Source organism: Condylura cristata, unplaced genomic scaffold, assembly GCF_000260355.1.
Source record: "Condylura cristata isolate star-nosed mole 26May11 unplaced genomic scaffold, ConCri1.0 scaffold00019, whole genome shotgun sequence".
In the NCBI taxonomy this organism is placed as follows: Eukaryota; Metazoa; Chordata; class Mammalia; order Eulipotyphla; family Talpidae; genus Condylura; species Condylura cristata.
Window position 1 is genome coordinate 29,592,098 of NW_004567120.1, and position 17,118 is coordinate 29,609,215.

At 34.6% G+C, this 17,118-nt stretch overlaps 1 protein-coding gene across 1 annotated transcript in view; it reads right to left on the reverse strand.

The window, feature by feature from the left end:
- Positions 1–17,118, reverse strand: part of ZNF280C (zinc finger protein 280C) — a 45,539-nt gene that overhangs the window by 9,570 nt on the left and 18,851 nt on the right. Inside the window, exons 8-14 of the mRNA XM_012727017.1 lie at positions 15,174–15,341; positions 14,920–15,029; positions 11,049–11,263; positions 9,233–9,390; positions 8,295–8,395; positions 7,421–7,567; positions 2,783–2,914 (exon numbers count right to left, since the gene is read on the reverse strand). Coding sequence (XP_012582471.1) covers positions 2,783–2,914; positions 7,421–7,567; positions 8,295–8,395; positions 9,233–9,390; positions 11,049–11,263; positions 14,920–15,029; positions 15,174–15,341 — 1,031 coding nt within the window. The remainder of the gene's footprint in view (positions 1–2,782; positions 2,915–7,420; positions 7,568–8,294; positions 8,396–9,232; positions 9,391–11,048; positions 11,264–14,919; positions 15,030–15,173; positions 15,342–17,118) is intronic.

Genomic DNA, 17,118 nt, shown 5'->3' on the forward strand with positions numbered 1-17,118 from the left:
CAACATATTTTTAGAAAATGAATCATTACACTAATGCTAAAAGGACCACTGCAAGCCCTCACCTTATGGTCAAATGGTTTTGACAAAGGTGTCAAAACATTTCAGTGGAATAAAAAGTGTTATCAACACATAGTGCTGAAACAATAAGATATCTACATGCAAGAAAGTGAATTTAGATCCCTACCTCACATTAGATCCAAAACTTAACTCGGCAGTTCTAAAAAGTACCTTTTTTATTGTATCTGCTTGGCCTTTATCCCCGATAAGTGATAATCATGCAAATGTGCAAACATTTCTGTGATATGGTAAATTAATCAAAACAAACTTTTAATAGTTAATGTTACATTAGTATTGTATATCAGGAATGAAAGATATTACCTTAAGTTCTTCAAAGCTATGCTGATTTTATTCTTTCTGTTGCATTGTTTCTTTTGCTTGTAAGAGGTTTTATAGCTAAAACTATAAAACTCTTAGAAGAAAACATAGGAGTGAATCTTCATGACATTGGATTAGGCAATAATTTCTTAAATATGACACCAAAAGCACAAGAACCAAAAACAAAAAAAGTGGGTTTCATATAAATTTTAGAACCTTGTGTTTCATAGGACACTACTAAGAAAATGAACAGGACATTTGTAAATCATCTCTAGTAAGGGACTCACACAGTATACAAGAACTATCATGACTCAGTAAAGAGACAACCTAATTTAAAAATGGGCAAATGATTGAATAGGCATTTCTTCAAAGATGATATACAAATGGCCAATAAATATATGAAAAGATGCTCAACATCATTAGTTATCAAGGGTATGCAAATCGAAACTCCAAAGAGCTATTCAAACTATCTAGAATGGCATAAAAAAAAAAACAGAAACAAGTGTTTACAAGGATGTAGAGAAACAGCAATATTCATATATTGCTAGTGGGAAAGAATGATGCAGTAGCTTTAGAAAACAGTTTAGCAGTTCCTAAGAATGTTAAACATAAGAGCTACCATATAACATGCACACAAAACTTCTACAGGCACATTCTAAAATGGGTTGCAAAGATGTTTTCATAATTTAAATGGGTGAACTGTGTGGTAAACGAAATATATCTCAATTGTTATTATAAAAATCATGACAATATAAAAAGTTACATCATTATTTTGAAAATTACAAGAACTATAATCATGTAAGTTTCCTGTTGTCCTATATATGGTCATACCAATTAAATAAAATTTAGTATCCGTGTGTGTGTGTCTGTGTATGTCAACACAGATATTAATGGATAATTATTAGTAGTTAGGGCCAACTACATGAATTTTTCTCTTTGGTAACAATACAACAGCTCTCCAGTAAATGTGACCTGTTCTCTCTGGGCAGGATTTATGGTTCCAAAGGTTACTGTGGTGCTTACATCAATTCATCGTATGACATGGAAAGTAATAATATCCAGCATTTCCTTAAAGGTAGGTAATATAAAATTTATCATTTCCAAACCATCATTCTATATGCTTTAAACTTAGTGATGTATATCAATTCTTCACAATATAACTAGAAAAAATTCATTCAGCATTCAGAAAAGGAAAATGTTTGCTTATACCCACTGGAAAATAATGGAAAACTGTTAACTTTCTCTTAATAATTTTACTATCCTACCCCCATGAGCTAGAGAAGCAGTCAATAAGGAAACCCTATGAAATGTGTGTGGTGTGGCCTCATACCAAAAACTCAACTAAGAGTAAAGACCAGAGGTTGAATCTCAACACAACATCTACCTAAGCATGTGCTCTCGAGTAAATAACTACTGCTCTCTTAAACTTCATCTATAAATAGAAACAATACCTGTCTTATCTACTTCATTGGATTGCTACATAAATTAAATAACATGCACATAAAAAACACACTGAAAACTTAATTCTAAAGTGTTATAACACATCAGTATCATTATTAATAATATGCTAATTAGTATTATTCTTAATAAGGGGAGATGTAAGAGGGGACTGCACTACTTACATTAGCATGTCTAGTCCCAAAATGGACTGACTGGATTTCAGGGAAGGACAGTGGATAGCTTTTCTCACTCTATATCTTTAGAGCGTTGCTTAACATTATTTAGTTCATAGAAATAGCAGACATGTTCACATTAACAGGTAAGTACTCAAAGTCAAAGATAAATATTTGGGAATTATTTCACTTTAAATTATGCATCCATCCACTGGAGTAAATAGTAAAGAAGTGACTATACAAAGAAGTCAGAGAAAACATATGTACATGAGGTAAAGAAGGAAAAGAAAATTTGTAGTCAAATGCATGTTTGCTCATTTAAAACAACAATGTTACGCGGAAGTAGGACTTACTTCTCTGAGAATAGACTCAGTAAAACCAAGTCAACATACGGTGGCATTTAAGGCACCATGACAGATACTAGGACACAAAGCTGAATTAAACATGATTTCTACCTTAGAATCTAGCAGCTGAAACAGAAATATGCCAACTGAAAGGGCCAAAAAACAACCTATAAAATATTGAAACGACTCACGGACTTAAGCTACAGTTCATCTAGTTACATTTACTACAAAGGAATATGTTTCAGTATAGCACTTTATCAATCACCTCCCACACACCAAAAAAAAAAATCAATGAAGTTTTTCTTCCCAAGCACACAAATAATAAAACCTAAAATTAAAATCTTAATAACCAGAAGTTAATTTTAATACTATATTTAACAGATAAAGCCAGGCACAAGTTTGTTTCTTTTATCACACAAAACGTTAAAACACAATATACTTAAAACTCACTTTTGTACCCGGAGGCAATCCTTCAAGCTCTTTAGGCTTTATAAATGTCCGATGTTGTGTCTTGTGCTCCAGTTTCTCCTTGCAGGTCAAAAATTGTAGTCTGCATTTTGTACAACGGTGAACTCCTTTTTTCTGTTTATAAATAGTATTATAAATAATAAATTCCCAGGGATTGAAATTTCTCTTAAATGTTAAAGCTAAGTAATAGATTCTACAGTAACATTAATGTCCTTCTATAGTTGCCCTGTCCAATATATATTCACTGGGCACATGTGGTTATCGAGTAGTTGAAATGTGGCAGAGACAACAGAGAAACTGATTTTTAAATTTAGTTAAAAATATTTGCCAAAAATATATATTTGCCATTCTGGGTCCTCCCTGGTGGCACAATGGGTTAAAGTGCAGCACTACAAAGCTAGCAGGAGTTGCTTCAGCACGAGTTTGATCCCTGGCCAGGGCGGTGACCCACATGGCGCAGCAGACCTCTCCTGTCTCGCCCGCTGCTCCCCTCTGCAGTGTACTTCATCAATCTGCCTGCTCTGCTCCCTACTCTGTCTCTGGTGGATCCTATCACTGCCCCTGCAGCTCTGGCTTGTACCCCAGTTCTGTATGAAAAATAAATAAATCTGTATGCAAAAATAAAAAAAAATGTTTGCCATTCCATTCAGAAAGCATTTGCCTGGAGTTGAGATGGAGACATTTATTTACTATTAAGCCCTTAGTTGGATTAAAGTGTTACATATCTCTCTTAATATGATGGTGATATAGCTTATTTTTATTTTATTTATTTTTATGTAGAACTGGGGTGTCAGAGGAGGTGCGAGTAGAGAGGACTCACCAGAGACAAGAATGGGGAGCAGAGCAGGCGAATACACTAAAATACACTGCTGACGGGAGCAGTGGGCAAGGCAGGAGAGCTCACTATGCCAGATGTGGGCTAGCTCCCTGGCCAGGGATAAAACCCGGGCCATAGAAGCGATGGCACTGAGACTTAACCCGTAGGCCACCAGGGAGGGCCATAGCTCATTATTAATACTATGATGTGCAACCCTAAAATTAGTGATGTGTTCCAGGGATTTAAAAAAAAAAACAAACAAACAACCTGTGTTGAACTTACTATATTGATTGACTGAATTTGAGGGATTTTTGAGGGTAATTTTAACTATAATTTTTGCTTTTAGACTGAATAGTGAAGAACAACATGACTTCATAAAAAGCTTAGTCTTTAATTCAATTTTTGGCTGTTATTTATTCAAGAATGTAATATTAGGCAAGTAACTCTATTAAGCTTTATTTCCTCATCTATGAAGTGGAAAATATCTCTTAGTTGCTTTATAGGGTGGTTGTGAGGATTAAACAAATTGATGCAAGTAAAAGCATCAGTCTATCACACAGCAAGTGATTAGCTGTATGCTATCTGTTATTATAAAGATCTAATATGGATATTTAATACCTCTGAAATCTTTCATCCTTTCTTAAAACTTGTACAAACTATTGTTGGCTCTAAAATCACTCAAGATATAATAATATACTCTTTTCAGTTGCAATCAAAGTCTTTAAAAGTAATCAAACAAGGGCTCTCCCTCATGGCGCAAGGGGTTTAAAGCACCGCGTTATGAAGCTCTCTGAAGCCAGTGCAGCACGAGTTCAATCCTGCCCAGGGAGCTGAACCCACATGGCACAGTAGACCTCTCCTGTCCCACCCGCTACTCCGCTCAGCAGTGTATTTCAGTAAATCTGCCTGTTCTGCTCCCCACTCTGTCTCTGGTGAATCTTCTCACCTGCCACACCTCTGGCTTGTACCCAGTTCTGTAAGTATAAATAAATAAATAAATCTTTAAAAAATCAAACTAAGATCATCTTAACTACAAGTTTGTTAGTATGCTCAGCTATGATATCTTAGTCTTTTGTGAATAATTATATATGCTGCAAATACTTTGAAGTATGCCTAATGAATAGGTTATTAATTGCTGCTCTAAATCTCTGACTACTGGCTGTCTTTTATGTACTCCAAACTTACTGAAAAAGTTGGCACCAATGGCATGTCAGTACTCCCCAGGTTTGATGATTCCGTGGAAGGACTTACAGGACTTACAAACAGCTGTGATTTATTACAGTGACAGAATACAGAGCGTGATTAATAAAGGACAAAGCACATGGTGTGAAGTCTTTAGGATACCATGCATCCATTTCCAAGAACAGCCCCCTCCCAATGGAGTTGCATAAGACATGCTAAATAAATGTCGTAGCAAATAACTGCAGCAACATGCATGAAGTACTTTTTGCTGTGGAAGCTCTCAAGTCTACGTGTCCAGTTTTTTTTTTTTTTAATATAGAGTTCAGTCATCAAACCTATAGATTCCCAGAAGCAGGTGTCTCAAAATCTTAATTTTTCCACAAATGATCCTGAAAAGCTGGAATGCTATGGGTCAAGGTTAGTTAAGAACAAAATCTCCAGTTGCCCCTTCTAAATATATGCATGATTTGAGCAACTTTGACCTGGGTGTTAACTCTTTCTTCTCTATGTGGCAAGGTTAGACATACACTGAGGGTATAAAGAGTGACTACAGGCCCAGTAAATCATTTATAAAGCACATATAAGCCAGTAAAACATATATAAACCATTATATATATAATGCTCCCCCTGCTTGAAAATTTAGATTTTTTTATCATATTTAAAAACTCTAAAAAATTCCTGCTTCAAAAAATTAATTTTATAATTTAGCTATTTTTTTCCAAAAATAATTTTAGAGCATAACATCTCTGAGTAGCTGAAAGAATACTACTGGGAAAACCCTTGAATAAAAAGATTTTGGCATGTTGGTACATACAGTCATAATATAGGTTAGCTTGAATGGATCTGAATATCTACTTTTATGGTTTTTTCCAGTTAACAACTACAACTTCATTTCATTATTTAATGACTGGAACTGAAAGCAATGTTAGCACCAGTGCTGAATAAACTGGCCTTCACAATGTAACCAGTAAGAAAAAAAATGTAATGAACTGATCACAAGTTTTGAGGAGACAAACTTGATTAGTCAGATTCAATAAACTCACTGATTTCTGACTTTTTTTTTTAACTTCTGATTTTAGCATATGTATGCTACTCTTTCAAACACCCGAAGAATTGGCTTACTGTTTGATCAAAGTATTCAACCCTAATAAGGATGTTTTGATTGTGTCAGGATAAGAGCCAGCAAGCATGAGGGTTTGAGGAAAGATATAAGCAGTAATACTGGCATTCTAGAATTAAACAGCAAAGAAATGACAGCCGAAATACAATTCTTTGGCATAGCCATCTAGCAATTAAGTGCCACTGTTATCTTTGCCCCTAGTGGACCCAAAAGACCATTATAGGTCAATAATGACAACCACATGTCTTACAGTAAAAACCAGGATAAAAAGTACAAATTCGGTTTGAAGAGAAAGAGGAAAGCAGAAGAGTATGTCTTCAATCTTAACTTTTTCAGTCTAAACCTACCATTTCCCCTGCTCTTGCTATCTGCCTTCAAAATCATTTTCATTCTCACCCAAAAATATCCAACCTAAATCTCCCACTCATCTTCTCTCTTCCCCTTCCATTCTAGGATTCTTATTTCTACCTATTTTTCAGAATTTTCATTATTAATGAGCCTTATCACCACCAAGATATGGACACGGAAAAGAAGTTAAAGTTTCACAAGTAATTCAGGATAAATTATAAATTAATTGCATCATTTGGAAAATTTTGCTTTCCTTATAGAACAAATCTAACTAATATTCTATGTTTTTTATTATTTTATTTTAGTTTTTAAAGATATATTTATTTATTCATACAGACTGGGGTACAGGACAGAGGTGCAGGGGTGGTGAGAGGATTCACCAGAGGCAGAGTGGGGAGCAGAACAGACAGATCGACGAAGTGCACTGCTGAAGGGAGCAGTGGGCGGCTCAGCAGAGGTCTGCCGAGCCATCTCCGGGGCCGGGGATCAAACTCGCACTGAAGAAGCTGCGGCCAGCTTGCAGTGCTGCGTCCTAACCTGTTGTGCCACCAGGGAAAGCCCAGTATTCTGTGTTTTATGATACAGCAGGTCGTCCAATAATGTCATTTCATTTAACATTAATAAGAACAAAAATCGATTCCCTGCTGGGCTCACTGTCACGGAGTTTGTGCATTCCCCTCCTGTCTGCACGGTTCCCCCCATATTCCCAATATGTGCACATTAGGCTGCTTGACACATCTACTGTTACAGTTGGAGGGAATATGGGGGTGAGTATGCCCCATAGTGGAAGAAGGGCATCATGCCCAGGATATCCCCTGGCACAATGAGCTGCCAGGATAGGTTCAGGCCACCTAGGAACCTAAACTGGAATAAGTTGGTTGGCAAATGAATGAATGAATATAAACAATTGTTTAATATCAGAAGTGTTGTGGGTCTTTACTTTAGGAGTTTGATGATATTTTTTGTGATCAGAAATATGGTAGGAATTTAAGTCTTGTTTATATTAATTGGCCATAGGTAAAATTAGAATTGTTATATGTTGTTTCACTAAGGTCCCATCCAAAAGCCTATCAATGACATTAAATGAGGACTTAATTAATGTAAATAACTTTCACTAAGATTAAATGAACAAATAAGAACTGCCAGATCTCACCTGATGCTTCATGTAATGATTCATGTAAGGGGTTGCCATTCTACTAACTTTGAGGCAAAATGGACAAAGCAAGTTCTTAGTGTTTTCATGGGATGCTCTGAAATGAGTTTCTACATCAGAAAATATAGATGATCTAAACTGGCAAACCTAGAAAATATAAAGAATGTTTAGTTGAATTTGAAAATTTATAACTGACATGCAATTACATCAAAGTAGCAATGATGAGTAATCAGCTCTGCTGATTCAGCTCTGTTGTTGTACACAGAAATCTTATCAGTGAAAGAAAAACAATCTTTTGGAACAGAGAAGTGAAAAATTTATCTTTCAAAGTTTAGGGTTATATTCCTAAACAAAGAAGGAATTTCAGATCTATTACCCCACATCTTGAATTTTCAAACTCCAACACCTTTTGTCCTTTAAAGGTTTTCCCTGCTATATAAAATATTGTCTGCCCTGAAATTTAAATAGCATCCAGGCTATGCTAGAGGCAGCTTATCTTTATTATGTCATCATAGTAGGAGCCAATTCAAATTCTGGAAAAATCATTGGCCCCAAAGCATTTAGCTGAGTTCCCCACAACAAACAGCCGCCTCCCATTTCTCTGTTATGTCTATATTCTTCCCTATAAGGCAAGAAAATCCAGCAGGGCACTTTGTTTCTTTAACACAGGGGTCATCAAACTATGGCCCACAGGTCAAATCCACCCCCACTAGCCCCACAGACACATGAGTTAAACTAAGGGTGTTTCCACTGTTGAAGTGGGTCTTCAATTTTACTAACTAGCTTTATTTAAATGGCTGAATAAATCAAAAGTACAATAGTTTGTGGCACATGAAAATGAAACACATAAGTACATAATAAAATATGCATGTACCTGGCAAATGTATGGCATTTCACCGGGTTTATGAGTGTCCTTCATATGTTGTAAAAGAGTGTGCTCAGTTTCAAATGACAATTCACAAATTTTACAAATAGCTGAAATTGGGGAAAGAACATTATATCATTGTAAGGCCATATAAATAAAAGATTCATTTTGTAACATCCATTACATCAGCAACAGTAAGTAAGAATTATAGTACTCATGATTGTGGTTCCAATAATTCTATATATTCTTTTAACTCTTTAATGTTGTTCTAAGAACTGTACTTACATAGCTTACTTAATTCTCATATGTTCACTGGGATAAATACTATTTTTATACTCATTTTTCAGATGAGGAAGGTGAGACATTGAAAGATTAAGTAACATGCCTGAGATCTCACAGCTGTGTTAAGAGGCTAGGAATTAAATCTGAGCAAATGCGAAGCTCTAATTTTAAGTATCATTGCAGTTAATCTTCATTTTAAATAAAAAGCTTGCTTTTATTTATGAATCATAAGAATAAAATGGTAGAAAGCAGTTAATGTGAGAAAACTAAACCACTTATAGTGTTTTTTAATATTCTTGTTTTTGAGGTAACACTTGTTTATAGCACTGTATGATTTAGGGAACAGGCTCACACCTCTTCAGATGCAGTTACTTTTCTTATTAGAGTGTGAATCAAGATCACTGATTTCCTATTTGAAAACCAGAAACAGAGATTTCTAATTTAGTTTCCTATGACATATAATGCATGAGTTATATTTCAAGGAAGTTTCTATTCACAAGTAATTTTATTGAAAAGTTTATTTAAGTTAAAACTTCTTCATTAACTTTGCCCTCAAATTACAGAGCTTATTTCATATACTTCTTTTCTATCAGAATCCTTAAGGATTCCACAGTTTCCATTATCAAAATCATGAATGTCAGGACTTTGTGGAAGTTGTGACTTACTGGAAAACTCATGTGGGGTGTGTGTGCTCTCAATGTGACACTGCAGCTGGAAGGGTGTGGGGTACTGACGGTAGCAGTGCTGGCAGGTGGTGTGGTTTTCCCAGCTCTCACTATTCTGCTTCTCAAGTTCCAAATGGTGTTTCATGTGGTTCATAAACCTATAAATGATTGTCAATAGGTAAAATATTCAGATTTATGATCAAAAAGAAACCTCACACAAGTATCTGAATCTAAATGTTAAAACATGTGGTTGTAGAACTCAAAAGCTCTCCAAAGTCTTAAAGCCCTCTAGGGTTTTAAGTGGTTCAGTAAGCACTTCTTGCCATCTTTATTTTAAAACGACCCATTATTGTAGTTAATAGGAAGTACCATAAGTTTGCTATATAACTCCTTTTCATTGTTTTAAATTTTTTGTTGGTAAAGAGAAAGAGCAGGTTTCATACATGACATAATATTTACATTTTAAGATAATACATTTAAAGGAAAAGAAGCTACAGAGTCATGAGAGAAATATTTTGAAGGCCTTGAAGATATATAATAGGTTTTACCTGCTTAAAAGTCAAAATACTGGTATTTTTGTGTTGTATTCTAAATGCATGTAGTAGCATTTCCTGTAAGTATAAGAATCTCTTATTTAATGATTCTGGTTTACTGTTAGTTCAAATCGTTCATTTTAACTTGCGGACTGTGCCCTTGGTACATATAAATGTCCATTTTCAGCTATATATTCTGCTATTTCAGATTTCCTTTAATTCCTTCTTGTAAGAAGGAACTATATAACCTTCAATGGCAGAGTACAAATACAAACACATATATCTATGGCAAAGGGCTTATTAAGACATTTTGCTGAGTTTCAAAGTCAAGGTATTCAATCATAATAACACTTTTAGACTGGGTCAAATATTAACAGTTATTCATTATGCTGCCCTAATGGAAACAGTCTTGACGCAATGTGACAATGGCATCAACCTAGGTATTAATCACCATGGAAATTTAAACTATCTTCTCACACCTTCAAATCGCTATTATCTTTAGACCCCGTTATGGAACATTTCGAAGTAGAATTTTTCCTCCTTTTATTTTAACATCACCTCTGTTAAGTCTTTTAAAAACTTCTAGCCTTGTCCAAATATTTCATGCAATTAAACTTTCAGTTATAAAACCTATCTACATAAAATAATCTCTTGACTAGCCAGCTGGCTCTCGATTACTATACTGCCCTCATACTTCTCCAACAAGAAGATGTAAATTGGGAGAGAAAAGCAAACCCCTCAGAAGGTTATTCTCAGAATAAAATAGCCCTAACTGGCTTTGGTGACAACCAATGTAGGAATAAAATACCCTAAAATATGCTGATAGTGTAGAATTGTGAGCTATTAGCTTCTACTATCCTCTGCAATCCTAATTTTACCACCACCAAGGTAAAATGTCATTTAAAACATATAACACTTTTGGTTATCCAGCATTTATTGATGGGGTTTCTAATATCTACTAAATATTTCAAAAAACCCACAAATTTCCTAAATATTAAAATAACTATATACGCATATTATTCATGATGTTTAACTATAATAAGGAACCTAACAGTGAACCACATTTCTGTTCATTTTGCCCAATTTAACATTTTCTGATGTATATTATGGTGAAATGTTAAAAATATGAATGGAGGTGACAAATTTATTGTAACATTGTTTCAGTGTTATATGTCAAAGAGCAATTTCTCTTCTGTCACACTACTGGGATAGCAAGCAAAGAAAAAATATTTACATCATAACATCCCAATTTTAAACAAAAATTGAAATAGTCATTTACATACCTAATGTTATTTTTAAGAACTTTCAAGCAACTGAAGCATTTAAAGGTTGTGTAAGTCTTCTGCTCATCATCAACAGCTCCTTCATGTCTTCCATAGTAAAAGTCACTAACTAACATGATCAATTTTCCTTTCTCTGCATCAGTACTGCTTTCGGTAGTTGAAAGTTCTGCCTTAATCATGTCCAAAAAGTGATTTATCATGTCTGGACAACAATGCTGAAAGAGAAAAAGATATAAGTCTTGTAATTTTTTTAAAGATTTATTTATCCATACAGAACTGGGGTACAGGCCAGAGGTGCAGGGGGTGAGAGAATACACCAGAGACAGAGCAGGAAGCAGAACAGACAGATGTACTGAAATACACTGCTGAGGGGAGCAGCGGGTGGGTAGGAGAGGTCTACTGCACCATGTGGGTCACCTCCCTGGCTGGGGATTTAACTTGTGCTGCAGTGGCTGCAATAGTTTCATAGTGCTGTGCTTTAACCCACTGTGCCACCAGGAAGGGCCCTAAAGATTTATTTTATTTATTAATACATACAACAGCTAAGGTGTAGGCCAGAGATATGTCTGTGTGGAGAGGGGGTGAGAGGATTCACCTGAGACAGAGTGGGGGAGCAGAACAGGAAGATTTACTGATGAGGAAGATACACTGCTGAGGGGAGCAGCTGGTAAGACAGGACAGGTCTGCCCTGCCATGTGGGTCAGCTATCTGATGATAGCTTCATAGTCTTGAGACTTAACCCCTTATGCCACCAGAGGCCTGAGGTCTTATAAAAATTAAATAATAAAAGATGATACTATGCTGATAACTAGGATAAACTCATATAAAACTATGTTTGAGAATATATCTGGAAAGTTATTTACCAAAATGTTGGCTTCTTTCTATGTAGTCTAAAAATTTTCACAGTAAATACATTTTTTTAAAGAAATAACTCAAAACATTCTTTGAAAACCTTAATATTGGGGATGGCTGTATCTAATACCCCTTTTCTTGCAATTAACCTTTTTCTGATGTAAACATTTAGTAATAATTTGTTCCTTGGTCAAAAATCTTATGTTTCAAGACTAAACTTGCAGGAAAATTATAGACCTGAGGAATATAGCAGTTGACAGGGAGGGGCCAAACAGGAAAGGGAAGAGCACAGGGTACTGTGGTGGTGGGAGAACTACTATGGGGATACACCTGACGGGAGAAATGAACTATTTTACAAGAATAAGAAACAGTGTAAGAATATTAAAAAAAAATCAATAAGACAAAACAAAGTAAAATTAGTGCAGAAGCAAAAATTTTCACAAACCCTAACAAAAAAATTTTAAGTCACCTCAAAAGAAAAAAAAAAACACCTTGTGTTTCATATCTGTGTGAAGATACTGTATAAAAAGAAAGGTAGTTTTATATGGCATTATGTATATGCTTAATTATCAAATAATATAGTAGTATTTCAGTACTACCTGGTGGGTACTGAATTGTTAGCACATTTTAACTTGCCGTTCCCCAGACGCAAGGTTCTAGAAAATATAGAGGATGCAAAGAAAGAAGCACCAGTTACATTATGAAAATCTCAGTACATTCTATAGAGAATGCTGGAAATATCTTCAAGGAGAAATTTACCTCTTGAATAAAATTAAGACCTCAAATTGGTAACAGTTTTCAGTTGTAAAATTTCTCTAGAAGAACTCTTTAAAAAAGAAATGAGAGCGGGCCCTCCCTGGTGGTGCAGTGGGTTAAAGCACAGCACAAAGAAGCTTAAGCCACTTCCGCATGAGTTCGATTCCAGCCTGCTCCGGAGGTGACCACATGGCAAGGCAGACCTCTCCTGACCTGCCCGCTGCTCCCCTCAGCAGTGTACTTCGTCGATCTGCCTGTTCTGCTCCCTGCTCTGTCTCTGGTGAATCCTCTTATCCTCCGCATCTCTGGCCGGTACCCCAGTTCTGTACGAATAAATAAATCTTTAAAAGAAATGAGAGCAAAAATACAAACTTACCAAAACACTCAAACTATTACATACAATGCAATCACAAAGCAAAAAAAAAGCATAAAAATTATGACAGGATCAAGACCGATTAAACCTACTAGACCATGTAAATCTATCCTATAAATAAATATAAATGAATTTTACAACTAAAAAAAAGATTTCATACAAGATCGCAAGAGAAAAAACTTAGGTGAAAGCAAGAAGCACCAAAAGCAAAGTGATGTGGAAGGGTTTTAAGTAAAAATATAAAGAGCATAATAAGCAAAAGGACTAATAAAGAAGCAAGGGTTGTGAGCCTCATAGCAAACAAAATAGTACTCAGATCAAAAAGTAACATTGTATTCAAAAAATGTTGAAGGATACAGTCACAAAAAAGATAGAAGAATCTATGTCCTAAATAGCAGCACCCGTAAAACAGATTTTTGGCTGTGGTATAATAATCTATTTCTCAAGAATAATAGCAAAAGATCATTCACAAATAACTAATTTTTTAATTGAAATCCTTTCTATAATATAAAAAATTAATATGAAAATATATAAGCTAAAAAGTTACTCTCATAGATTTAATCACAAATAATGTTACAATAAATAGAAGCTACATTTTAGAAAATGCCACTTCCTCCAGGTGCAGAAGTATTTATAATATGCTATGCATGTTAAAAAGGAAAATTAGAGCATTAATGTATACTATACATGCAGAAAGTCAGAGATAATAGCAAATACACTAATAAAAAGATTATTCTTTCTGTGATTTGTACTGTGCTAGGAAAGTAAGAGATGCGGGTAAGATTTTATGATTTATATATCTGGTATCTAAAACTTTGTGAATCATGTGCCTATATTACTTCCAGAACAAAATAAAGATAACTTTAAAACTTAGCCTTTTCTTTCCTGCTTCCATCTACAACACAAAAGATAAAAGTATCAAGTATATACACATCATTACTAAAAGCACCTACAGAGTTATTTCTTACATAAACCCAGTTATGAGGAGTTACACTAAGGGAGGTGGAAGTAGTGATAGATTATATACAGCTTTGTCCAAGTCTAAAGAATTATATTTGGAATTTTAGAGCACTCTCTTTCTAGGCTTTCTGTAAAATAATGAATTTCAACAAAAGCTTGCCAATCTTTGAAATAGTAGGCAAAAGTTTTCCCTAAGTTATTTCTCGGTCTTTGCATACAATCTACATCGCTTTTCTTCTTGACTCCTTTTCCCCTTCCAGCCATTTATGTTGGGCATGTAAGGAGACTATCAATCATCTTTCCACAGATACAGCTGTAATTTCTACTCAAATATTTTAAGTGTAGTGTTACCTAAACCTTGCATTCCATCAGTCTTTGAAAATTACCTAAAGCCTAATTTTGAGGGGCTTCTGTACCGATAGAGAGCTAGAATTTATTTGTAACAACTACACAAACTACATTCTACCTTAAATTAAAACTATCATTTCTTATGAAATGCTACACAATTAGGAGTTTACATTTGAGTGTTGAAAATTAAATGCCTATGGTCACATGGTCAAAAAGGTAAAAAAGGGGAATTTTAAGTTACATGAAAGATTAAGCACCAAAGAAAATGCCTGCTATTTCAGAAGACTAAAGAATAGCACAACCTAATCAGCAAAATACTATGATTAATATACTGTTTTTATTAAAAATTAAAATACAATATGCATAGACTAGAGTGCATATAAACTTCCAAAATTTGTTGACTGGGTAGGATTTTAAAATCTTATAAAAAGATAACATGAATTTTTACTTAAGTTTTAAGAAAATACCAGTGAGATTTCTTATCCAAATATCTGGACAAACCAACATTCACTACATATCAATCTTTAATATTTTCAGAGATCTGTGAATATTTAAAAAAAAATCAAATTCTGAAAACTTTACCTTCATGTGGTATTTCAAGGGATCCAAAAGACTGAACTGAACACTGCACTTTGGACAAGATCTTAGAAAAGGCTTTCCAGTTTTATACTGAGCTGATGAGATATTTGTACCTAAAATAAATTAAGAACTTTTATAACTCAAATTCTTTTTCAGATCTTCAACAATCAGCAATAATAGTTTCTAAACTTATCACAATTCTAAAATTTATGTAAACAAAGTACAATGTGTTCTTTATATTCTGATTTCAGGCTTACCTTTAGCCATCACAGCCTGGGAGGGTGTCACAGAAGAAGAGTTAATCGAAGACACTGAAGCAGAAGCATTTATTTCAGTAATACCTTCATTGGTCTTTGGCTTTTTTGGATTAACACTGTTTACTCTAGAAGCAGGACGTTTTAAGAATGGCACGGTTTGGTCAAAACCTGCAATGATTTAAATAATGAAAAGGGTATTTGTAAGTGCTTTAGTATAAAACATAGCTTACAGTTAACATTAAGTAGACATACTTTTGAGCTAAATTAAGGGATATATGTTGAATTATATCATACAAATCACAAAAAGAATGACCAAAACATATATGCTCATTAGTTAGAAAGACAATGCACAAATAGCTATTATGAACTACACATCTTTGGACAACTGATAAATGTTTTTGTTCAAGAAAATTCTAAGGATGCTTTTAAATAAACAAATACATAAACAGATACCATGAAAGAAGCAGGACCAAATAAATCTCAAGCAAAAATTTAAAGGATAATCGAAACTCAGTCACTATAAGTGAATTTATCTTTAGATACTCAAACACATTTGATTTTATAAACAAAATGATCTGTATACTAAAAATTTAGAAAAAGCCCTTTAAGAGACTTGAACAAACCAATTTAAGACAACTAATGAAAAACTCAAGTTAGTTCTTTTCCCACTCAATGGTATTAAATACCATACTCATTCCTATGAAATGGTTTGGAGTTAGTATAATGCCTTTTAAGTTATGTTGCCCTGAACCTAAAAGGTGTGTCATAAAATATAGGTTTATGTCACATAAAGTAACCCTTCTTTTACATTTTCTTTAAAATTAGATTTTTATGCAAAATTTTGTTTGATTAGCAATTTCATTGCTATAATAGTTTTGAGCTTGCAAACCACTACCTTAAAGGCTAAAGGATTAAGTATTTCAGGATATTTCCAAGAAGAGTGGGGCTATCAGTCTATAAGCCGATTCAGTAAAAGTCCTTTTGAAAATAACACACAGTTGTGCACTGGCAATAAATATCCTAAAACTTCACATATTTTATTGCTCCCTATGATCTACTAGTAAGAGAGGCATAGAATAGAGAAACGCCAGTGAAATAAGAGTATTAGGGGCCCCTCAGTCAAATCTTTCATTCTTTAAGATAACAGAAATTTTTTTCCCAATCTTCAAAGCACAAAATTATTGACAATTATCCTGCAGGCACCTGAGACTAGGTTTTTGTAAATTTACTAATGTTTTTCTGAGACTGTCAGTTACATGATCAATCAGAATGCTGGTAATTTGGACTAAGCAGCTGATTATCTAGTAGATTGTAATTAAAAGTACTTTCATAAATAATTTTTAAAAGCATGAGTAAATCTCCAAGTAAATAAATACACTGTGAGTGCCTGAAATTCTAACCTTTTAACTTATCTTTGCTGTCTCTGGTTTGCGCTGTTTACTATTCTCAACAGTGCCTATAAAAAATCCTATTTTCATTCTTCAAAACCAAGTTCAACTCTAACCTTTCCAAAAACCTGCATTCACCCTGAGAGGAGTCCATTAATCATGTTTCTGGACATACAATAAATATTATCATTCATAATGATATTCTAACAACTATTCATTGTCAGGTCCTTTAAAGCCTTAATGCATTTTTGCCATATCTTATCTCATTTGAGCCTGAAAAAAAGCCTTGAGATTAGTAAACTAAGAATTAAAATTAAATCTAAAAAGTTTGATTGTAAAAAGTTTAGGTGACCTGGTAAAAGCCACAAAAAACCTTTAGAATCTGTATTTTCCAGGCCCTCCTTGGTGGTGCAGCGGGTTAAAGCACTGCACTAAGAAGCTAAAGCCACTTACGCATGAGTTCGATCCCTGCCTGCCCTGGAGGAGATCCACATGGTGTGGCAGACCTCTCCTGACCCGCCCGCTGCTCCCCTCAGCAGTGTGCTTCGTCGATCTGC